This window comes from Vicugna pacos, chromosome 2, assembly GCF_048564905.1.
Source record: "Vicugna pacos chromosome 2, VicPac4, whole genome shotgun sequence".
NCBI classification, from domain to species: domain Eukaryota; kingdom Metazoa; phylum Chordata; class Mammalia; order Artiodactyla; family Camelidae; genus Vicugna; species Vicugna pacos.
This window is the reverse complement of record NC_132988.1, coordinates 118740356-118765597: the sequence shown is the minus strand read 5'-3', so window position 1 is coordinate 118765597 and position 25242 is coordinate 118740356. Positions and strand designations below refer to the sequence as shown.

The following is a 25242-nucleotide window of genomic DNA, read 5'->3' as shown; positions in this document are numbered from 1 at the left end:
TCGACACTGAAAGCACAGTCCATGAGGGGAAAAACTAATAAATTAGATTTCATCAAAATTGAAAACCCTTGCTCTGCTAAAGACTATTGATTACCGCTGGGAAGAGGGAAGGGGGAGGGGCCAGACGGGCTGGGGATTCGGGCACAGACTACTCTGTGTGAAAGAAATAAGCTACAGGGACGTGCTGTGTGGCGCAGGGAACACAGCCAGTATTTCATGACACCTTAAAAGGAGTCTAATCTGTACAAACAGTGAATTGCTATGCTGCACACCTTAAGTTAATATAATACTTAATTTAGCTATACTTCAATAAAAATAAGTAAATGAATAAACAAACATGTTTGTCACCTTGCTGGAAAAAAAAAAAGGCTGTGTTAAGAGGACGAGAAGACAAGGTCCAGACCAGGAGACAATATTTACAAACTGCATATATGACAAAGGACTGGTATTTAGAATATATTTTTAAAAACTCTTAAAATTCAGCAGTCAAATAAGCAAGCAATTCAATTAGAAAACGAGTAAAAGACGTGAAGAGACATTTCATCCAAGCAGGTGTACAGATGAGAAATAAGCACATGGAAAGATGTTCACCATCATTAGCTGTCAGGGAACTGCAGATGAAGACCGCAGGCTCACACTACACACCTACTAGAATGGCTAAAATAAAAAATACCGACACCACCTAATGCCGGTGTGGATTTAGAGAGACTAGATCCCTCATACGGGGCGGGTGGGGATACAGAATGACATAGCCACCCTGGGAAACAGTTTGGCAGTTACTTAAAAAGACAAACAAAACCCAACAAACAAACAGACAAACAAACTAAACAGGTGGCTACCGTAAGGCTCAGTGGTCACGCTCCGGGGCTGACGGATCCCAAAGAAACAGAGATTTCTGCTCACACAAAAACCTGGACATAAATGTTCTTGGCAGCTCTGTTCATAACAGCCAAAAGCTGGAGACAACTCCGATGTCCTTCAGGAGGTGAGTGGGTTTGTCCCTGAAGGACATGGCACAGCCATCCCATGGAATATTACTCAGCAATAAAAAGGAGTACATTAATCCATGCAACCACCTGAGTGAATCTCCAGAGGATTATTCTGAACAACAACAACAAAAAGAGCCAATTCCCAAAGTTTACAGAGTGTATGATTCCATTTATATGACATTCTTGAAATGACAGAATTACAGAAATGATGAACAGATTGGTGGGCAGGAGTTAAGGAGTGGGAAGGAGGTGGGAGGGGAGTGAGAGTGACTGTAAAAGAGCAACATGAGGAATCCTTGTGGTGATGAAAATGTTCTGTATTTTGACTGCATTATGGGTGCCAGTATCCTGGTGTGCAACTGTACTGTGGTTTTGCAAGATGTGACCACTGGGAGAAACTGGGTAAAGAATATATGGGATTTCTTCTTATTTCTTATAACTGCATGTAAATCTACAATTATTTCAAAATAAGTTTAATTATTAAAAACATTCTGGTTGCCAAGCATTCAATTGATTTCATTATCCACTGGAAATCTCTTCTAGAGAATTTAAATAAGGACTCTTGGCTTTTTGAAAATCATTAAGGTTCTTCTAAAATTTTATGTGCATGTTATAAAGAAATCAAGCAATGCAGAAAAGTACACATATAAAGGCTTTAAAAAAACACTCCAACCCCATCCTTCAGAAATTACCATAAATTTAAAAAATGTAGTATTTCCTTCACCACATGTTTAATTTGCTTTCCTTCTGAAGACTATGGTCACAGTGATTGTCCTCATTTTGATGCCAGGAAACCAAAACTCAGAGAAGTTAGATGACTTGATCAAAGTCAAATACTGAGTTGGCGGCTGGGGTAACTGGCCCTTTGGCATTAAGACCCTTCCTAAAACCCTGTCTCGGGCCAGCCCCATTGCCCACCTCCCCGTCCTCCCCAGGTGTGGTCCTCTGGCCAGCGCATCTCTTATCACCTGGGAGTCAGTGACAGATGCAAATTATCATGCCCCCACCTATGGGATCAGAATTTTTGTTTTGATAAAATGATTCTGAATGATTCTAAGGATACTCTGAAGGGTTGAAGGCACTTTACCTTGACAGTGGTATCTGAACACAGACTGGTGCACATTAAAAAGCAGAAAAGGTGAATGAGCTTTCCCACGACTACTGACTACTGTTCTCTCACTGCACTTCTTTCTGTTGCGATGCACTGACTGGTTGTTTGGTTAGTACTGGCCTCCTTTGTTCAGTTCTGAGCCCCAGTTGTTTATAGCAGGGCTCTGCCGGGTCTGCAGTAGCGTCCGGCACATGCAGGCACTCAGATAGTTGTTGGCTAGAAAAAGGAGTCAGTGAACTTCGCCTATTGATGATTACCCAGTTTCTGTCCCAGCCTCCAGTGTCTTGAGACTAGCTCTCTAATGGTTGCATCCACCCTGTTTATTTACTTTCCTTCTGTCACCTTCTCTCTTCCACAAATGTCTATTAAGCGTCTGTGCTAGACTTTGGAAATCAAAAAGGATTAAGTGTGTTCCCACCTTGAGTTGCTCCTGCACCTCAAATCCGACATATCCACGTCTTTCTTCCAAACCCTCTCCTCCTGCCCCTTACTTAGTTAACAGCGTCCTTATTCATCAGTCTTTCAGCCAAGAAACCTCCACCATTCTTATAACCTTTCTTTCACGTCTGTGCGTCGAATTGGGCCTCACTGTACCATTTCTTTCGAATGCATTTTTTTTCTGTCTCCAGCCTCACTGTTAACGGCCCTGGGCTAGCACCGCATCCTGATGCATTTGAACTGTCAAGCATTTCATTCTTTCTCTTCCTCGTCGTAGAATACTTTCTGCACTTCATTTCCACATCACCACTAGAATGATCTTTCCAAAACACAAATGAACTCTATCGGCCTGTCTCAGACAAGTGCATGCTTTTTGTTAGAAGCGCTATCCCGTGTCCTTCTGCATCCTGAGGACTCGAGGGAGACAAACCTGCTCGTTTCTAAGAACAGGCAAGAATTCCTGGAGGGGCCCGTGGAATGTCGGCAACAGCCTTGGTTCTAGAATCAAGAGGCCTCTTGTTCTGGCTCGAATACTAGCTGGATGTTGCTGAGAGAGTTACTTAATTTCTGTGAGTTTTGGTTTCATCCTCTAAAGAAAGGGGTGTAACGAGACATACTCTACAGGGCACACAGGGTCGCTGGGCAGAGCAGATGAGATTCGTGGCGGAAATACTTTGCAATGTCAAGCGTTGCCTACACGTGAGGGGTGACGTCGTGTAAATAGCATTTCTGGAGTAATTGTATGAAACTCTTTAAAGCACGTCTGTGGCTCTGCCTGGTGACAGCAGTGGGTGCCTGCGTGTGCCTCCTTTGACACCGGGGAGGCCCAGGACAGCTCACAGTCTGTTTTACTGCCGACTTAGAGGCGCCCCAGGGGACACCCCTCCCCCACCCGTGGCCTGAAAGGAGGCGGCTCTTTCCTGCCTATATTTGGTGGCCTCGCTCAGTGCTTCAGGGCCGGGAATGCGCAGGGAGCTCGCTGCTGCCGAGCCAGCCAGTCCTCAGCCCACGGGACAGGGGCAGGGGGGAGGGCTTCCTGGGAACTTGCCAAAGCCTTTCTTAACCCATCTGCTCCAGAAGTGACCAGCATAAAAAGGAAAAGATCTGTCAGAAGCAGATGGACTGTTAGTCCAGCACATTTATGGCTTTTGTGGCCTCAAAACAGCCCATGGGACAGAGCTGCCAGGACTTGACGGCCTTCTGGGGAATGCTGGGTCAGCCAGGGGGCTGCGAAAGTGAGGGGAGGGCGTCCACTCTCCGCTGCCCGGCCTGGCACTGCTTGCTGAAGAGAGACTCGGAGGGGCACAGGGTGGGTTCTCTCCAAAACATCTCTTGCCCTCTTTAGGGCGCACTGAGTTTCGTCTGTAACAGTGATCTGCAGCAGAGAGTTTCCCTGCGGTTGGAGAAGACAGTGTAACAATGCGGGCGGCAGTTTAGGGGACCTGAAGGAAATGGCTTGAACTGGGGCAGTGAGGAGCCTGTGCGCTTCAGATATTTGCAGAATGAATGAGTCAATCAATCAGTCAATCTGCGGCCCTCCTTTTGATCCCGCTCCCTCACTGCTGGGTCGGGAATCAGAGCGCGTGTTCTGCTGTCCCAGCTCTGAGTAGCATGGAGGCTGGCTTCTCTGCCTTCACTTTTGATTTCTTCAGAATGGGAAAAGGTCCTTCAGCTGTTTTACAGGTCAGTGGCAGAAATTCCCTTTTATCCCTGTTGACTCTGGAGCTTGGAGTAACACCTGTCTTTGTATACGTGACCTTCTCAGTTGACTGTTGGCCTGTGTGATCAGAGAGGAGAATGGACTTACCTAAGGTGACGTTGCTAACTGGCCCCGGGGCCAGGACTGGAGTCCTTAGTCCCTTGACTCCCAGCAGCTCAGCTGTCTGTGTTTTGCTGCTTTTCTGTTTCTATCCTTGACAAAACAGTAAGTCTACAATGTGCTGTTCACCTTTCCAGGGGAGGGTGCACTTTCAGTATGGCGGATGGCCCAGCCCGGCATTTGTCTTTCATGCAGGGTTCCCATAGCTCAGTTAATCCCTGGCTACTGACAGGAAACGTAAAGGAAGTTGTTTTGAATGTCAACTTATGCAAGAGTATTTTTTCACCTGGGAGTTTATTTGGTTTGGACTGGAGTAAATCTCTGGCATTGGTTCCTTTATCCTAAGAGCGGAGAGAACTGTGAACACTTCAGGGGCTTGAGCCTGACTTGTCTTACTCGACGTCCATTCCTAGTGCTTAGAATGTCCCTGCGCGTTGTTGCCCCAGGCGGAAGTGTGTGTGTTGGGGCTGTGGCCTGCACCCTAGCTGCAGCTGGGGGCTCGCTCCACACCACTGAAATACAGTCCCCAGCAGCAGAGCCTGGGCATCTCTTAAGTTTGACAAGAGCCCCAGGGGATGATGGTAGTCGGTGAAGGCTGAGAACCGCTGTCCAAGGTGAGTGCAGTCCCAGGTTATACAAGTGTCTTCTGCTTTCACTGGCCCAGAACAGTGTTGGGTGCTATGGGGTGCCTAAAGAACATTGTGCAAGTAGACGTGGAAATTACAAAAATGCCACATCCTGCTATTATTTACCACAAGTATGTTTACCAGTCATCCAGTTTATTCCAGTGTCTACCTGTTCTCCTTTGTTCGTCATGGAATAGTAACCTGACACCGAGTCACGCGGAGAGCTACCGTAAGTCCGGTGTGGTGGGCCTGGGACCATCTGGGTGTGAAGTGCTGTGTAGGTATTTGTTTCCCTCTGGTTTGTTCCAGCTCCGGGCCCAACAGCTGGTAAATGTTACCTCTTTGAGGAAGGGCTGTGGGGTCAGTCTGCCTGGGTTTTACTGGCGAGCTGTGCTATTGGGGGAAAGTTTTTAAGCTTGTCTAAACCTCACTTCACCTATAAAATGGGACAAGTGTCATCGTCTCACAGGACGGCTTTGAGGTTTAAGTGCAAACACGTATACCGAGTGCGCAGCTCAGCGCCTGCGCCCGCACGTAGTCAGTCAGTGCTCAGTGAAGTTGCTGTTACTACGCCGTAAAAAGCTGTCGTCATAGCTTTTTAATATATACAGTCAAAGCCAATCAAGTTGTCCCGGATACTTCATCCTTAGCCCAAGGATTTCTTTAGTTTTAACTAGTAGGGTTAAATCACCACTTAAATATTGACCTCTTGAACACCTTGTTTCCAATGAGTGCAGCCAAGGGATTTCACAATTGGAACTTGGCTCCTGAAAGCTGATTTTAATCTGTGTGATGAACAGTCCTGGGGCTCTGTTTGTTTCTTTGGTTTCTTCCTGAACACTCCTGCGGTGAGTTCTGGCACCGAGGGAATCCTTTTACTGTGGCTTCATTTAGTAGCCTTGGGGGATACGATGTTATGCTGTAGGAAGCGCTTAGATTTACTTCAGGCAAGGGTAGGTGCTTCCTGTGCTTTTTCTTCTTAGCTCTCCCATCTATCTAATATTGTTTTCATCTGTTCCTCTTAGACCCCTAAGTTCTATTAGCACGAGGGCTATTGTGGTTCTTGTCACTGCTGCGTCCTCCGCACTTAGCGTTGTCCATCACATATTAGCTGATCACTAAATATTTAGCGGATGTTAATCCAGCAGAACGCAGGGTACATTGGCAAGATTTCAGCTGCGTGGTATGAGATCTGCGTCAACCCAGCTCAGTAAATCAGTTCTGTTAATGCAAGTTGAAAATGTTTTAGTAGCTAACTTAGTTCAGTAATCATTTACTGAGTATCTTCTGGGCTGGGCACTGGGGACAAAAAGATGATGTCTGACCCCTGCTGCACTCATGAATGGGCGGTCTGGTCGGGTGGATGGACACACGGCTGGAATATAACATGGGAAGGAATATGACAAATGGGTACACCAGGTGTGCTCAGATAGAGCAGGGTTTGTGTTTTGTGAACACGGGTAACAAGTCCTAACACCACTGACGTCACTCGTTACATACTTGAGCTCATATATTTTTATAGGGTGCACCTGCCATTAAGTAGGTGCTGAGTTGACTCCCTGTGGCTTTAGTATGGCGTGAAAGGCTTTTGCCTGCACCTCGTTTTTCTTTCCTTCATTAGGAGGAAAGACGCAGGCTTGTCTTGCTGCGGAGCTGTGGGCCAGGGCTCAGGTGAGCAGGTCTTGGTTGTGGCAGCATCACTAACCGGCTCCTTGCTTCCCGTCTGGGCATCGGACCACTCAGCTGTGCAAGGAAGGGGGGCGCTCTGATGTTGAAGGCCTTTTTTTTTTCATTCTTCAGTTTTATTAAGTAGAATTGTTACAGTTTGACTGCATATATACAATGTATTGCATATAAATCCATATACACAATATACTGCACAAATTTTTAAAAACTTACATATATGTACTTTTCATTGTTCCTAAGAACATTGAGAGCTTCCGCTTTTTAAACTTACATAGTTATCAAAAGAATAAAGCCAACCACAAAATAAGAATTAAAAAAGATAAAATGCCCTACTATTAACAGCAACATAATTTATAATTGTCAAGATATGGAAGCACCCTAAGTGCACATCAACAGATGAATGGATAAAGAAGATGCAGCATACATATATATGTAATGGAATACAACTCACCCGTAAGAAAGAAAGATATTTTGCCATTTGTAACCCTTCATTCACTTTTTTTCCCCACTTCAAAAACCAGAATTTTATAATGGGCATAAATATTTCCATTGTATTGAGAAGAACAAAATACCTAGAAATAAACTTAACCGAGGAGGTTAGCTGTACTCTGAAAACTGTAAAACATGATGAAGGAAACTGAAGATGATGCAATAAAATGGAAAGGTATTTTGTGCTCTTGAATTGAAAGAATCAACGTTATCAAAATGGCCATACTACCCAAAGCAATCCACAGATCCAGTGCAACAACCCCTGTCAAAGTACTCACAACATTTTTCACAGAACTAGAACAAACAATTCCAAAATTCATATGGAACCATAAAAGACCCCAAACTGCTAAGGCAATCTTTTTGAAAGCCTCTTTGAGTTCTGACTCTGAGACTCATCCTTTCAGCCCACCTTCCTCAGGAGTGGAGAAGAGCATGGCAACTGGGGACTCATTTACCTGCATTTACTGGGACTTTGCAGCCTAATTTTGGGTAAAGGTCACCGTTAGTGAGCTCGAGGAGAAGCGTCAGTAGGTGGGCTGTGCTGAGCTGTGAGGGTCCGCACTTGTATTAAGTTCCCTTGGTATAAGTAGAAGCGACTGGGGTCCGGGCGTCGGCGGAGTCAGCTGGAGGGAGGCAGAGAGCTGAGTCCTGCAGGCTCTCCCGAGCGCACTGAAGCAGAATTCGCCGATTCTCTCCTCTGGGTGCGGTCTTCGCGATTCCACCTCGGCGTGATTTCTCCGGCTTAAGCGCAGGCAATGGAGTATCATCATTCGACGTCCACATGTGTTGTAACTGAGCACACAGCGGAGTGTGTACACCCCTTCCCTGCGGAGCTCCGGTGTAGATTTGGGTGGCCTTGGGCCCTCTGAGAAGCTGAAACGTGGCCTCGCGTGCCCGTGCGGTTCTCTGGGAGAGCTCACTGCCGCTTGGAGGGAGTGATGGGGTCCCTGTCTAGAGCTGCTCAAGGTACCCCGAGCCCCGGGCCCTTGGGTCGCCCGCAGACCGGCCGCACCGCGGATCACCTTTGGTTGGGAGAAGCAGGAGGAAGGGGCGCTGGCCATGACTTGATTTTGCACAGTTGTTATTAGCAGTAATAATGGTTTCTTACATTTGCCTTTTACTTCAGAGTCCACACGAAATTTTAAACCCATGGTGTCATTTTACCCCCTCAGCAGTTCTGTGAAGAAAGCAGGCCAGTTTTCATGTCTTCTGTTTTCTGATGATTTTGTGTGGCTCACAGAAGTGAGGAGCCTTGACCAAGGTCACAGACTGAGTTAGCAGCAGAGTTGGGAATAGAGTCTTGGGCCTTGGTGACCCTGTTTATTCCTTGCTGTCACACCAGCGCTCTGTACCCTGTAATGGCACAGGTCAGTGAGTCGTCTGTGACTGCCTTCCCCATCTGGGGAGGAGGTCCCGGGAGGCTTTGGCTCATTGCGGGGCCTTTAGATTTCCTGTTCTCTGTCTCCTTCCTCCCCGCTGCATGGTCGCTACTGAAGGCCGCAGACTGGCCTTGTGTCGGGGCTTCCTCCACCTCCACCTCCACGCTGTGTTTATATTAACCTGCTGAATGAGCTCTCCCCTGGGGGAGTCCGCGTTGTGCTAACCTCCACACCCTGGCTGGGACTGACCGGAGCATCAGTCGCCTTCTAGAAATAGGCTACGCTGTGTGCTAGGTGCTTTTCTTTTTAATTTAAGCCAGTGAGGGCCCAGGCTGGAGCCAGTCAGAGCAGTTAGCATACTGTCTTGAAACCATGGTGTAGAATCTTCCCTTCCCCAGTGTGAGCTCCTCCAGGGTGTGGCCAGGCCATATGTCCTCTTTGTTGTCCACAGCGCTACTTGGTGTCTGCGTCGTAGCCGGCACGCAGTCGGTGCTCGCTGCCGAGGTGAAGGAAAGGCCGGCAGAGGTGTTAAGTCTGGAAAATGACAAGAGAGTAAAAGGAATTTGTGCTTAAGACATTTGCAAAAGAAATCTTTTTAGAAAAGTTGACCTTTTCTTCAGTTTGGGTTTAATTTCAGCTCAGAAAAGCAGCTGTGTGCCCTGAGGGCGCTGGGGTTTCACTTTGGGACAGATGAACTGAATTTGTCACTGTATGACTGACTGCGTTATCCTTTTGTGGCTTTACTGGACCTTTCTCCCAAGTAGAATAGATTTTTCTATAAAAGTCACACTTCTGTTTTGAGAAGTCTAACCATAATTTTATGGGATGATCTCCTGCTCATTCAGCCTGAAAGATGACCTGCCAGGGACCAAACACATTGCTTTCGACTCTGGGAACAGGGTCTGGTTTCTGCCTTCGTGGCCGAAGGGAGAGGGACGTGTCATCCCTGGAAAACAGGGCACGCGCCTGCGTCTTGGTCGTTTCCTGGCGCAGTTTCACGTCTCTATGCTGGCAGTTCTTTCAGCTCTGAGGGGCCCGGTGGGCACGCAGACAGTACAGGGAGGAAGGACTGTGTTAACCAGGACACGCAGCTGGAGGCTCTGTTCTCTCCCCACCGCCCAGCGCGCTGAATTTGGACAAGTCACACAGGGTCACTGGATGACCTCCCTTCTCTGTTATGCTTTCCTCGAAAGGTTTTTTTTTTTTCACAAGAGTCAATGAGGTAATATGTGTGAAAGTACTCTGTACATTTGTTTTTATACTGAAGTAGAGTTGATGTCCAATATTAGTTTCAGGTGTACAGCATAGTGGTTCAGTATTGTTACAGATTATACTCCATTAAAAGTGATTACAAGATAATGGCTTCATCCCCTGTGCTACGCTTACTTTTCAGTTTTGGAAAATATCAAGCCTATATGTAGTTTTGAATCACATGTAATTGTTCTGGAAATATGTTTCACAGAGCCATTTACTGGGCGTTTGGCACTGCTTTCCCGCCGTCAGGACGTGGAACTTAAAGCCTCACTGCCTCACCTGGCGAAGACCACTGAGGGCAAATGCGCCCAATTTGCTCAGAAAGAGAGGGTGTCTCATTGATGCCTTCCTCCTCCTGGTAAACAGCGAGCCCCTGAGCTCTCTGGGACCATGCTGGCTTTATTCCTCTCCATGTCTTGGTGCCCGACACAACCTCCATAGGGGGCGTTTGTCGATGGATTGTGTGAGGATTTTCTGATATCCACATCTTATCACAGCTCTTTGTCATTTGACCCTCCCAGCTGCTAGGTAGGTGGCGCTTTCCTCCCCTTTTCTTGATAAGGAACCTTAACCATATGAAGAATCTGGGAGATTCATGGCTTGAACTTTGGGTACCATATCCCAAGTCCATATATTTTTTGGTCTTTTTTTTTGTAGCTTTAAGATTCTTCTAAAATCGTATACTCTGATCATCAGAAGGAAGCACAGGTAAGAAGGCTGCATGATCTTCAACAAAAAATTGTGTTGACAGGAAGAATTGTTGAGCAGCCACTATAGGTCCTCAGAATAGAAACCATCCCGGAGATGGAGTCAGACCATGCTATAAGTGATTTTGTGGCGCTCCTTTCACTGGGGGTCAAATTGGAAATCTTAAGGACTTCGATCGAGATTTTGCCTCTGTTCTCCTCCTCACCTCTCTGCCCCTTGTGGCTCTTGTTTCTTCACCTGCCCTGGGACCCTGCCAACCTTCTCAGCAGGTGCCGGCTCTCTGGTGTCTTTCTTCTTACGTTATCTGAGTATCAGAGAAGTTTGTACATTCCTGTATATAATCTGAAATTGCTACGGTACAGACACAACAAGCAGAACACGTAGAACTTCTAAAAGAGGGTAGCATGTCTCCCAGTTAGAAAGGAGATACATGTTCGTTGTGGAGCACCCGGAAATAGGAGAGGATGCAGAAGAAAGTCAGTCGCACCGGCAGATGTAACCACCATCTCCACTTTGGCCTTGGTGGGAAAGTGTTCCCACAGAAGGCTTCTGGGAGGCCCGCGTGCAGGGCTGGCCCTGGTGGCGCTCCGGAACTTGGGCGTCAGGGTCGTCCCGTCCCCCTGACTGATAAGAGTGCCTCACTTTGCCTGAGCTGTTGTGCAGACAGTGTGGTTTGTGCCTGAACACCTGCTTTTCTTCCGGGGGCCAGGAGTTTGGGACGTGCCAGGCAGAGAGGGCCTGTGTGACCAGCCCCCGGTAAAAACCCCAGCACTGTGCTACCCTGGGGAGTCTCCCCGGCTGCACTGGGAGAGGATTCTGGAAGCTTGTGCCTGGTTTCCTCTGGATTTCGCCCTGTGTGCCTCTTGCATTTGCTGATTCTGCTTTGGGCCTTCTTGCTCTAATAACTCATATCTCTGAGTATGCCTGTGTGCCAGGTCCTTCTAGCTGACTGTCAAGCCTTGGGGGGTGGTTGTGGGGACCCCTGACAAGGGCCAAGTGCTTTTCTAAACATAAATATGTGTGTATTTTTAATAAAATGGGTATTACATCTTTTTGAGATCTCTTCTTCAACAGTGGACATATTATCATATCATTACATGTTCTTTCAAAACATGATTCATAATTATCTCAAATTATATCTTAAATGTTTATGCAATGTTAGATTTTGAATTTTACAGTTTATATTGCTATTCTAAGTAATGAAAAAATCCTTGTTTGTAGAACTTACTGTGCGTCTCTGATTATTTTCCTGGGACAGATTGTTCCTGGAATGAGATGATTACAGGGTATGATCACATGAGAGACATGTTAATTGTTTTTCGGGAAGGTGGTCTCCATCCACACTGTCGTGAGCAGTGCACGTGAGTGATCCTCACTAAGTAGGATCACGTACGACAATTATTTGTCAATTTGATAAATAACAGATGGTATCTTTTTAATTTGCATTTTTGAGTGTTAGCAACGTTGAATGACTTGTCGTGTTCATTGGCTCTTTTTTCTTTTCTAACTTGTCCTTCACATCTTGTGGACTGTGGGATATTTTGTGACCCTTACCCTGGGCTGTGGTCATGATCTCCGAGGGACACGTCGCCACACCCTCACTCTGCCGTGCTGCCTGGGCCTGCACGGGCCTTGCGTCCATGGTGGGTGCTGAGAAGTGGGCTTTGGTTATAATGGAAAGCAAAACATTGTTCACCCATTAATTAAGTATATATTGTGCTTGCACTGGAGTTAGCGTTAGCTGTGGAAAAGAGCCAGTGAGAGCCAGTGGGAGATGGTGGTGGCAGCGGCGTGGGGAGGAGGCCACCGTGCCCTGGTATAAACATCTCCGCCAGGACAGGTCCGAGCGTTTCTCATAAAATATAAAAGGACTCACAAAACAAAGTGAAAACCTTAAGCAGTGAACTAAGACAAGACAGGATGTGGTGACGGGGTGGGGAGAGTAGCGGGTGCTGAGGATGTCTTCGGAGGGTGAACAGATCCCGCCGAGTCTGGGTCCTCCAGGGACAGGTCCTGTGGGCATGGGTGTTGCGGGGAGAGGTCTGTGAGTCACTTGGAGGGAAGGCAGAGGGAGGAGCGAACTGCAGAGCTGCAACCAGTCCAAGAGATGCTCGGATGGGGACCACCTGCCAGAGCGTCCCCTTGCGTCTGGAGTGGCCCAGCCTTCACCTGCTTTCAGGGGACAAGGCTGCCAAGGGCAAGGCGTTCCCCTCTGCCGCTGAGGCTGACCCCAAGGGAGCCTGTTTGGGGAGGAATCTGGGTGCACCGTCGTGTGTCCCGCAGCTGTAGGGGAAGCCGAGATGACCATGTGCAGCCCTGCAGGGGTGGCGGAGGAGGGGAGCGCCCTTTGTGTGACAGCCTGACTCCTTGGACTCTGCTCACTTGAGGTGGGGCTGGATGTGCCTCATGGACTGAGGGCTGTGGTGGCTGAAGCCGCTCGGGTCCCTCCCCTGACACCGCAGCAACAGGTAGTGTTCTCTGTGCGTGCGGTTATTTCTGGGTGCGGGGGGAGGCCCCGGGGGGATGTGGAATGCACTGTTACCATGGCTACCCCTGAGGTGGGACTGGGATTGGAGGTTTAGTGAAGGGGGAAATTTCACTGTTTTGTGTAATTCTGAGTTCTTATTATTGCTCTTTTGTTATTTTGTGAGTCTCAATTACTTTTTTTTAAGTTTAATATTTTTTATTGAGTTATAGTCATTTTACAATGTTGTGTCAAATTCCAGTGTAGGGCACAATTTTTCAGTTATACCTGAACATACATACATTCATTGTCACATTCTCTTTCGCTGTGAGCCACCACAAGATCCTGTATATATATTTCCCCGTGCTACACAGTACAATCTTGTTTATCTATTCTACATTTTGAAATCCCAGTCTGTCCCTTCCCACCCCCCGACTTCTAATTTTTAATAACATTTGTAATTAAAATAAGATTCACTTTTGAAAATTCGAAAGAAAATACTAAATAACCTGTGACCATGGACAGAGTACAAATTACTTCCCCTTTCTCTGCCTTGGCTTCGCCATCTCTAACATGGGAGATGATGTGGTACTGATTTAATAAGGCTGCAGTGAGAGTTAAGTGAAGATAAAACTCAGAACTTGGCCTCTGGTAAATGCACAGTATTATTATTCCAGACTTTAGAGGAAAAAGTATTATCGTGTAAGCATCCCTGGGCTGTGGCCATACTGGAAAGAACCTGAATTCAATCCCATATAAATAGTGATGGAAGAAGCATGGCTCTGGGCGTGGAGACTTCAGCTGTGGATCAGGTGCCCATCAGCCGTGTAGTCCTGGCAGCTCCCTGGCCCCTCTGCTCTGTTATCTGTAAGATGGGAGCAGTAGCCCGTCTGTGTCACAGGACCGTTGGGAGGATTACAGGGTGGGCAGCAAACATGAAAATCGTCCGGGATGGTAGAGCAAGAAGGCAGGAAGTAGTGTTTATCCAGACAATAAAGTGCAGCCTGTCTGGGTGGCAAGCGGGTGCCTCCGCCGTCCTCCACGTGCTAAGGGAAAACGGGTCACGTTGTGGAATCCGCCCGGCAGCCGTCTGCTCGGGTGGATTTGGCCAGGCGTCGCCTGCTGTCGTCAACAGCTGCAGTTGCTGAAGGGACAGCTTGGCTTAATCTGCATATTTGGGTGTTTGTGCTATTTATAAAACAATTAGAAGAGGCGCAGAAGCCTGTTTATGGCAAGCTGGCAAATTTGGCAAAACACGGACAGTCTGTTAGCCCCGCTAGCGCGTGCGCCAGCACAAAGCGTGCAAATAAACAAACACATGTGTCCATATTTAAAAGTTTCTCTAAAAAGACATTCAACCATTGGTCATATGGTTGAGAGACTTCCTTGTAATGCGTGAGTTTGTCTATCAGACGTCTGAAATCTGCAGCCGTCTTAAAACATTGCCCTAATTTTGATGAAACCCCCCTACGCCCCTAAACACACATTTTTTTCCCCATTATGAGGAGGGAAGAGAAGAGGGTCTTGTTACAGTCAGTCTGTCCTGCTCTTCCTCTGGGATCCTGTTGCTGTTTACGTTTCATGACATTAGCCTCTCCGCACGTTGTTGCTAAGGACATTCTTTCTCTCCTTTCTTGGTGTATTTGTCACTCTCTAAGGTATTTCCGGTTCGTCTGTCTCACCTCTCCGCGAGGGCTCTCTGAAGGCCGAGATGATCGTCACTGGTGCTCACTGAGTGAATGGGGTGGAAATAAACTCCTCTTCTCTTTGCCACATGACGAAAAATGCTTTTGGGCACAGCTGCCTGAATGAGGAATGGAGCACTGTCATGGAGCAGCTGGGGTTGGGCAGGTGCTGCTGGGTGGCTCTCATGCCTGGTACACCCCAAGTACCTGGGGGAGGGCAGCGGGCCCGAGTGGAGACACGTGGACAGGCTAGGAGATCAGCTAAGCTTCATAGCTTTTCATGTAGGGGTGTAATGTTGTCCCATCTGTGATGTGAAGAGCAGCTGGAGCCTAGAGTCCCAGGCTCATAAATCCCTTGTTCAGGTGGAAAAGGAAGCACGGGGCACGGGAAAGCGGTTTGCCCGGGGCCGCCTAGGTAGAGTTGGGACCAGGACCTATGCCTGTCTTCCCAGAGCCTCTTAACGGCTGCCTCTTACTGCTAAAGCCATCTTCCTTGACTCTGAGTGTGTAATAACAAAGGAGAAAATGTACTCTGCTGTCATGGGCGCAGAGAAAAAACCCGGCAGCTTAAAACAATGTTCACAAGTCTAGTATCCTGTGGTGGTTTTCCACAATACCTGAAACTTCACAGGGCCTTTCCTTTTCTCATAAATTTTATAAAACAAATAAGACGAAAGAAGGAATTTGGAGAACAGCAAATGTAGAAAAAAGGAAAAAAAAAATCGAACCAGAGAATTGCAGTTTCCCTTTTATTCTCAGTCTCGAACTGTAGGCTCCTGTCTAAGGCACAGCCGGATCTGGTTAGCAGCTATCATATGGCTGGTCATCAGCCACAATTTTAGAACAACAGATGCAGGCCAGCCCTGCCCTCTGATAGCCGTCTTATGCATTTTAAATCTGAGTGACAGAAGAAGCAGATGGCGAGGTGGGGTGCGTATTTAGATGTTTGGCCATTGATAGCTTTTTACTCCCGTGCATTGCATTGGGATTTGAGACTGGCTGAACCCATGGGGAACGGGTGATTATCTGTCCCCTCACCAGCTGGGACCAGAAGGATTGCTCCTGTTGCAGTCAGTGAAGATAGACGACTGGTGGTGTTGAACTTCTGAAAGTTTATTTGCACCACTCAGAATTCTGAAGCAGAGCTGTCAAAAGTTTGCCTTCTCTCTTACAGTACAAATCTATATGGTGTTTTCTAAAATGGCATAAGCAAACCAAAGTCTTCTGTAGTAGTTAATTGTGTAGATTATTGATGTAAATAAGAGGTGTTCTCCACTGCAAAGTCCCTGGGGCTTTGTTTACGCAAAGATATGAAACTTAGAACATAAATTGGATTCTCTAAACGATTATCCGGGCACCTCACTGTGCGCCAGACAAGTACGCTTATTAAAGACATCTCCTATCTCGTCTGAATTCAAGTTCTAAAAAAACAGCAGCAGAACTAGTCCAGCCCCCTTCTCAAACCTTCATGAAATCCAGAGGAGCTTGCAGGGAGGTGCTTCCCTGCCTTTCCGTTCCTCCTCTGACCTCTCCCGAGGTGGACAGCACCGGCCACAGGTGTTCAGAGGCTTGGCAGGAGCATAGGGTGGGGAGGGGTGTTGTCCCAGTGCCTGCTGTCCATGCAGAGGTGAGTCTTGTGGCTGCTGCACCCTGGGCATCGTATAGCCTGGAAAGTATGTCGTTCTGCAGAGCGAGAGATGAAGATGGTAGTAATCGAGCTCTGTTCACCAGGATGCACCAGGTGTGTCAATCATGGGTGGAAAGCCATGGAAAAGTCTGGTACCCAAGTCTGATGTCAGAAGGAAGTCAGGGGCTTGATGCGAGCTGGTCCTGGAGTGAGAAAGTTGTCGCATCACAGGAAAGCTAGCTTTGTTAAGTGAGTCCTCTTCCATCTCCGTCCTAGGCAGGCAGACAGATGGCCACACCTTACATCTTATTTATGAATTTGCCTTGTAATCATGCTTAAAGTTACATGGGTATGTTCTTTGTATTGTAGGCCTCAAACTGCATTTAACAGAAATTTACTCCTGTTATAGAGAAAATATTTTTACGTACCAAATGGGAGATTAGGACTACAGTCGGGGCCAGCAGGTGAAATTGGGAAGTAACGGAGGTTACCGAGCCTGAAGCTCTTTTTCCAGCGAGTGCAGAGACAGGACCAGAGAAGTGAACGTGCCCGTGTCCCTGACGCTCGTTCACTTCAGGGGTGGAACCAAGCAGCACCTTGACCCGTTTCTCTAAACTGTGAGTTGTGCTTCCTCTGATTCCACTCCACACCGATTCCGTCGTTCATTCCTGTGTTTTGGTGAATGACTCCATCCTCACCGTGTGATAGTGTGCCGGAGTTGAAGTGTGGCAATGCCGATACACTTATGAGGCTTGTACAGTTTTATTTCTTTTTTTCTCCAGGACTGTTTCTTGAACTTTATTTAATTTATTTTTTATTTTAATGGAAGTATTGTCAGTAACAGTGTGTCACTTTCCGGTGTACAGCACAGTGTCCCAGTCACGCATATATATACGTATGTTCGTTTTCATATTTTTCATTAAAGGGTATTACAAGATATTGAATATAGTTCCCTGTGCTATACAGAATAAATTTTTTAAATCTATTTTTATATATAGTGGCAAACATTTGCAAATCTCAAACTCCCAAATTTATCCCTTCCTGCCCACTTCCCCTGGTAACCGTAAGATTGTTTACTGTGTCTTCAAGTCTGTCTGTTTTGTAGATGAGTTCATTAGTGTCTTTTTTTCCTTTTTTAGATTCCACATATGAGTGGTATCATATGGTATTTTTCTTTCTGTTTCTGGCTTACTTCACTTAGAATGACAGTCTCTAGTTTCACCCATGTTGCTGCAAGTGGCATTATTTTATTATTTTTTATGCCTGAGTAGTATTTCGTTGTATAAATATACCACAGGTTCTTTATCCAGGCCTCTGTCAATGGACATTTAGGTTGCTTCCATGTCTTGGTTATTGTAAATAGTGCTGCTAGAGGCTTGTACAGTTTTAAAAGCTGGGCTTACAGTTTCTTGTTGGTCACAAGACACCTGTTCAGAAGCAGATTCTGTGCAGTATGTTTACATTATTTCTTTCTAAAGGCTACTTTGGTTAGATCGTACTTAGAGTAAGTGGGCGGGGGTGGGGCACGGCGCAGCTCACGAGCAGAGATGGGAGTCATCGTTTCCTGCGAGGTGACCTGCTGCGCCGACCTCAGGATCATACTCCAGCTGATTCAGTTTGTATTGGTTTCTTATTATCTGCCTGTCTCTGTCCGCATCCGGGGCCCCTTACTTGTTTATTTTAAAGCAGACAGTTTCAGGCGGCGGCAAAGGATGGCGGCTTAGCACACAGATACCACAAAGGACAGTTTGCTGAATGAACTTGAACAGAGGTGTTAACTCAGGAGTGTTACTGCTCTTCCTCTTCCTCGGGCAGGTGGAAGTGTTTGGATTTGTGGCCGTGTTCTTTCACACTTCCTCCTGGCAACGTTCCAGATTTTTGGAGAATCCACTGATAATTGTCATCTTCAAGAATGACATTCTTGCAGGTTCTAAGAAGTCAGGATTAATTCAGTGTTCAGCCAGGTTTTGGCTGGTTGCCGGGGGTGGGGGATGCTGAATCTGAGGTCCAAGTGCCCAGGCCGTGAAGTGTCTGGGGAGAAAAAAATGGAAAGCAAGATGTCAAAGAACAGGAACAATTCGAAGATAGAAGTAGCTGGTCTCGTTAAGCCAGACGGACCCTCTGCGTCCAGAGTGGCTGCAGAGCCACCTGGTGTCTCAGCTCGCTTCACATGGAGTGAAGCCTGCAGCTTCTGCGTTTTCCCTCCAGAGCTGAATGGCTGATGTGCAGCTTGCAACGGCGGATGCAGCGCGCTTACTCTGCCGTCCTGGTTTTCATAAGTCGCCATCAGTTTTCGCTGATGTTTTGTTCCCATAATTCTGAATCGTACCTCCTATCAATGGCCCCACGTGTGGCAGCTCATCTCCCTCAGCGTTCCTCGGGAAGGCTCGATGAAGTCCAGTTTCCCCACAGAAGGCAGCTGGAAATATGAGTTTGGAGTTGAGGGCGAGGTATAGACTGAAGCAAGACCTTTCGGGATGATCACAGGCTTGGAGGCAATCACCTAGGAAACGAGTGTGCCATTAGGGGAAGAGAAAAGCCCAGCATTGGAACCTGGGTCACTTCAACATTCAGAGATTGGGAAGACGAGAAGAAACCAAGAAGAGGTGTCCTGAAACCAAGCTGGAAAAACTGTTTGCAGAAGAGCCGGTGATGGGGACACTGTTGGAGGCTGCTGGGTGGACGGGGTGAGGGCCGGGGAGTGAGGGTGGGGCTTGTAGCAGATGCCACTCCGTAGGAGCTGTGTCCGGGGAGGGTGGGGACAGAGGGATAGTCGACCAGACAAAGCTTGGAAAGTGATCTAGGCTTCTCTTTGGAGGTAGTTGGTTTGATCAAATGTTTCTTTGAGATGGTTAGTCATGATGTTATGATGTATGATTGTTTGTCTTGTAACCTCTGGACCCTCACCCTGGGGAGCAGGTAAACATCCTTTAACCAGAAAACTAAATGTGTATAAAAAAATCTCTTTTGATTGTGGGTTATATGCATTTTGGGCTTCACAAAGAAAATTACTCTGTAGAAATGGGGCTTTTTGGCTTAATTCTAAAAAGAAATATTTTTCAGGAGGATACGCACTTTCATATCTAAATGGTAAGGTGAGAGTATGTTCGGTGGTGGTGGTGGTGGTGGTGGTTTTTACTTTATTGAAGCAAAGATTACTGGGCTGGTAGTTGCCAAAACTGCTAACATGTTTGAGAGCCAGCTGTTGTTAATGACATGTAGTCTGTTGCAGGTTAGTTGGATGTCCTTCGGCGAGTTATTAACCTTCCTGAGAGTTTTCTCATCTATGGAATGACAGTATCTGTCCCACAGAGTATATTGTTATTAACATTTTTTAAATGACTTATTTGGAAGAGCCGTTGTTGTTTGGTTTATTGGTGGTTCATGAAACACACGGGGTTTCTCCGGGGAGGAATAGCCGCAGTTTTTGGAGAACTTACTATGTGCTGTGAACGCTCTGGATCAGGCAAGTTACGTATTATCTTTATTTAAGTCTTATAACTACTCTTTAAGGTGGAGACTATCCTGAAAAAATTTTTTTTTACAGATAATAATTATACTCATGGTGGTGGTGGTAGTGGTAATAGTCAAAACTTGTCTAGGACCTTTTCTGTGCTGAGTTCTTCAAGTAAAGACATTTTAAGAAAAATCAAAAACTGATGACAAGGCTCTGCTCATCCTCATTTTATGGAGAGAGGGGTAACAATGTCCCTGTGTCCTCAAGGAGGCAACTAGGAAGTGGTGGAGTGGAATTTCAGCTCAGTCTCTTCAACACTGTGCTCACTCCCAGTGTAGAGACCATCCTGTCGTCACATTTCAGTGGGTCCCAGATCGTGCGGGTCTGAGCCCTGCAGCTCCAAACCCTGAAAGCTGCTGTCAGGCCAGCCACCTCTTTAATTGGCTTCCATCAACACACTGACATATGTCGCCCAGACCCTGATGTCCACGCCCTCCCCATCCACACAGGTCGGTGCTGGGCCCCATCTGCCAGAGGAGTAGGCAGAGGACAGACGGCCCTCCAGCCCGCTGTCCCTGGGGGGCCCGCCAGCCCTCCTTCCCCTTGCAGCCGAGCCTCACGCTGTGCCTGCTGTCAGGAGCCCTGGAGGCTCATCCTCTTCTGCTGTCAGAAGGGACCTGAGGGGATTGGAGCCTGGGGCTCAGTATCTCATGATGACGAATGGCAGGGACCAGAGTAACTCAGAAGCCCAGCTGCAGGTTTCTCTGTTTGTGGCCTATCTCATAAGGTGTCACTGAAGGAAAGGATGATGGACTGGATTCACATGAGGAGTGGAAGCGTTTGTGGAGGCTAGTGGATTCGAACACTGATCGGGTGGGCAGATATAGCTCTGTGGGAGAGCGCATGCTTAGCACACATGAGGTCCTGGATTCAATCCCCAGCACTTCCATTAAGTAAATAAAAAACCCAATTTCCTCCCTCCCCCCAATTTTTTTTAAATTAAAAATTAAAAAAAGAAAACCACAAGTCGTACTCATTCGTCTCCCTGTGACGCAGAGTCGGCGTTACCATGGGAGAACGACGGCGCTGGGGCAGTGGCTCGGGCCTCTGGTTTCTGACTGGCGACCTGTTGCCCGACTCCTACCAGGCTTGCCTGAAAATACAATTCTTATCTGTCCCCGAGTTTACGCTGCTCTAAATTGCTTCTGCAATGTTGAAATTGTCTCCAGTATCTGGGATTTCTGGGTTTCCGTTTTGGAGTTTATTTCCCTGAATACTCTGATCAGAGGTGAAAAAAGCTTTTCGATAAAAGGTCACATTGTAAGTATTTTAGGCTTCAGGTGGCTGGGTGGTCACTGTACAGGGCTCTCCTGGCCTGAAAGAAGCCTTAGGCGGTATGTAAATGAATGGGCGTGGCTGTGTCCCAATAAAACTGTACTTAGAAAAACAGGCTTCAGGCCAGGTCTGGCAGTCCCCCCCAACCCCCCCCTACTTGGGTGAGGGTTTGGATAAACTTATGCACAGACTGAACCCTGGTATCAGGTCATTTTGGCTCTGGTTGAACCTGACGTTTTGGAGAACATCAGCCAGATGCAGTGCAGGCATGTCTTTGGGGACGCTTATGCCTTATCCAGCTGTCTCCTCCTGCCTCCTGTGCTGGTGGTTTGAAGTCGGGTCCTGTTGGAGGCCCCTGGTGCTCACTGAGTTGTCGGCGGGAAGGTGAGTGGTGGCAGTAGCAGCATCTCCATTGTCTCCTTAAGGAGCCTGTCTCTCCCCCACTTCTACGTGGGACACGCCCTTTCCTTGGTCCATCAGACTCAGTGTGGGTTAGGGCCTGGCTTCTCGAAGGGGGACCTGTGGACTGGGAGCATCGTAGAAAGGCAGACTCCTAGACCTGCTGACTCAGAATCTGCATTTTAACAAGACCACCTGCTGAGTCATAGCCTGTGAAATTTTGAGAAGCACTGGTGTACAGTGCTCCAGTCTGGAGGTCAGAGGTAGTGGTAAAAAGACCCTTTTATCTTCAGCTTGTTAATATTGAGAGTGTAATCAGCTGCAGACGTGCCGGCAGTTTTATGTCTTCTCAGCCATCTTATGAGTCATCATTGAACGTTATTTTCCCGATTGAAGAGGGATGTGATGGCCCACTAATGGAGCGGCATAAATGTTGTAGACGGGTTGGGAGAATGAGGCAGTGACCTGGCACATCCCTCCATCTCTGTGCCTCAGTGCCCCCTGTGTGATGCAAGATAGTTAGACAGGTGGTTTGTAAAGTCTCATTGGTTGCAAGTATTCTGTTTTATTTCACAGGCTGCCGCCTCCTGCCCCCGACATCTCAAGGAGGGTATTTCCATTCCCATCTCCCATGTGACCCCCTCCTCCCATTCCACGTTTGATGGACGGTCTGCAATTTCAGCCCAGCTGGCTGGGGTCACGGGAGCAGCCAAGATGAATTGTAACGGTCGAGCTTCAGGACTGTTGAGACGCCATTTCCGTTTGGTGTTATGACATGGTTTTGGGGAGCTGTAGGTGGCTGGGGTTTGCTCGCTGGGAAGGTCTCAAGTCTTCGAGGTACAGGTGTCAGCATCCAGGAAGCCTCTGCCTCCATTTTACCCGCCAGCTCCAAGGGTATCGTTTCAGATGACTTCATTAGATTGGGCTTTTTAATCCAAGTAAAATAGTGGCTGGAGAGATGCATATAATCTAGTCGGCGGTGTGAACTGATGGCGTTTAATAGGAAATATCTGTTGTCTCAGTTACTGGAAACGTGATACCTTACAGCTGGCAGCGCCTCCCGGGATCCGGCCCGCCCCCGCCCCCGTCCCCTGGAGCGCAGAGGTCTGTGAGCAGCCTTTTCACTCTGGAGTCTCTCACTGCTTCCTCCTCTGCAAATCCTGCCGCCCCCGTCGTCACTCTGGGCATCTGCAGACTGGGCAGCTGGTGGCCACAGTGCAGGCTGGCAGGGTGATCTTTCATTCCACGTTGAAAAGCTTCATTGTCTTTTTAAGTGATGCTTCTCCATTTAGAGGTGGTGCCAGGGCCCCTTTGGGGCCCAACTGCTTGAGCTAATACCATCCCAAAGGGCTTTAGAGGCAGGGTGGCAGGCACTGTGAACTCACAGAAGGTGCACAGTCTGAGCAGCCGGACACGCACGTGCCGTCAGCTGGACTTGGGTGTGAAAGTCCCTCCTCCTCCCTGAGCGTCAGGGTCTATGCCTGCAAACCCCGAGCAGCAGGCAGGATACGTCCTGAGGCATCCCCCTCCTGTGGAAGCCTTTGTCGCATGGAGAGAACAGAGTCAGCGGGAGGGCAGGGGCCTGAGCAAAGAGGGTGCGTTTCAGCCCCTCCCTGTGTCTGTGTAAATTTCGCTGTGGGAGGGATGCAGGATGGGAGACTCTGGGGGCGGGGCCTGGGAAGCGGTTCCTTCCCTTTGTTTGCACCTTGCCTGGTCGTCCCTGCCTTGGCCAGGCCTTGGGGGCCCTGGGGGCGGCACGTGGCCTGTCTCCGTGCTTGGTGGAGAGGGACTGTGAACTCAGGTAGCCAGACATCTCCCCTTGGCCCAGCTCACCGGAGGGGCTTCAGCAGGGTCTTGTCGCCTCTGGAAGGAGACAGACCTGGCTGGGTTGACATTTGGTCTTCCCTCCCAGCCACGTGGGCTGTGAGCCTCCCTGGACTTTGTCTACCTCACCAATACCATGAGCACAAAGCCCGTTGTTCTAATGAGACTATGTTTATAAATTCAGCCTTCCTTTTCTCTCCCTTTTGTTTGTTTTTGCTTCTTCCTCTGCTGTGAAGAAAAACTCATTCATGAATAAAAATACAATGCAGCTTTATGGTAATGAAGAGAAGTCAGTTCATTAGAGCTTTCTGGGTCTGCCTGAGGTTAGGAGCCCTGCTTTCCTCCTCGTGAAAGCAGAAGTGGCCCTCCCTGTGCTGAGCCAGGCCAGCGCCAGCGCTCTTGTTCCCGGTTTACTGCCCTTGGGTGGCAGAATCTTTTCTTAAAATCCCATTTACCTAGATTTTCTTGAGATTCTACCTGTCCAGCATTAACAAATAAAATGTGCTGAGTGTTTTCTGTTTAATTTTACTTTGCTTGACTAGTTAGGGTCTTTTCTCTGACTCTTAATTCTCTGCCTCTAACATGCCTGTCTTCAGCCCAGAGTCCCAGTCCATGAAGACAGAGGAGCAGGTCTGTCACCGCCCAGACAAGGCAACCACTCGTCTGCTTTCTGTTACTGCAGATTAGTTCGGCTGGTTCTAGAATTTCATAAAAATGGGATCTTCTAAGTATGCCTTTTTGTGTGTTTAGCTTCTTTCACTTAGATTTTTGTTTTTGAGGTTCATCTATGTTATGCATTGGGTAGTTTGTTTCTTTTTATTGCCAAGAAATATGCCATTGTATATTCATAGTTTGTTACCCGTGTGTTTGTTACTGGTTGCTCAGGTTGTCTGCAGTTTTTGGTTATTATGAGTAAAGCTGCTAGTGGTTTTGTGAGGACACATGTGATACTTTCTCTTGGGTCAATGCCTAAGAGGGGGGTTGCTGGGTCACATGGTAAATGTTGTCTAATTTATGAGAAGCTGCCACGCTCTTCTCTGAAGTGGTTGTACCGCGTGGACTCCCACCAGGAGAGTGTGAGCATTCTGTTGCTGGACAGCTCGCCAGGGCCTGGTATTAACAGCCTTGTAAGTTCTGGTCATTCTGGGGGGTGTATAGGCGTAGCTCATCATTTAACGTTGCGTCAGCTTGATGATTAGTGATATTACCACCTTCTGATGTGCTTATTGGCCACTTGTGTCTCCTTTGTGGGTGAAATGTGTGTAGCTCCTTCGCCTGGTTCTGTTTGGTTGTCTGTATTCTCAGTGTTCCGTGTGCCTACGGGTTTAAGGGCTGTCGGACACGTGCCTTACAAATATTTTCTTCCCATTTGCTTAACAATTTCTTTCAAACAGTCCAGTTGATTAATTTTTCTTTTATGTTAGTGCTTTTGGTGTCCTAAGAAATCTTGGCCTATTCCACAGTCATTAATAATTTCTCCTATGTTTTCTGCTAGACATTTTATAGTTTTATTTTTTATATCTAGGTCTCTGGTGCACTGGAGTAAATTTTTGGATGTGGTTTTGATTCAAGGGGTGAGTCCGGTCTTACCCACGTCGAAGTCCTCTCGTTCAGCGCCGGCTGCTCCGGCTGTAAAGGTCCTGTGGAACTGGCGGCTCCGTCCACAGTTGGCCGTCTGTGTGGGGTTATTCCAGGACTTTGTCTCACCCATTGTCCTGGCGCCAGCGCCACGTGGGTGGTTCTGAGCCTCAGAAACTAGGTGATTTGGGCCCTCCAACATTGTTCTTTTTTCTCCCCAGCATCTGGACATTCTTATTTGTTTCATCTTCATATATTTTATGATCAGCCTGTCAATGCAGTTTTGCCAAAAAAAAAAAAAAGTGCTGCTGGCATCTTGACTGGGACTGTGTTGAATCTATAAGATGACTTTTGGGGGAGAACCTCCCAATCGA

The 25242-nt window shown here is 47.6% G+C and overlaps 1 protein-coding gene across 10 annotated transcripts in view; it reads left to right on the top strand.

The window, feature by feature from the left end:
• AFAP1 (actin filament associated protein 1) overlaps positions 1-25242 on the top strand; it is a 131187-nt gene that overhangs the window by 16744 nt on the left and 89201 nt on the right. For 7 of the 10 annotated variants that reach the window (XM_072946712.1, XM_072946697.1, XM_006213024.4 and 4 more), the window contains exon 1: positions 3055-3107. The exons of the other annotated variants lie outside the window; for them this stretch is intronic. In XM_072946712.1, coding sequence (XP_072802813.1) covers positions 3080-3107 — 28 coding nt within the window. In that variant the 5' untranslated portion in view covers positions 3055-3079. Of the gene's footprint in view, positions 1-3054; positions 3108-25242 lie in introns of those variants that run through there. 10 annotated transcript variants of the gene reach the window in all.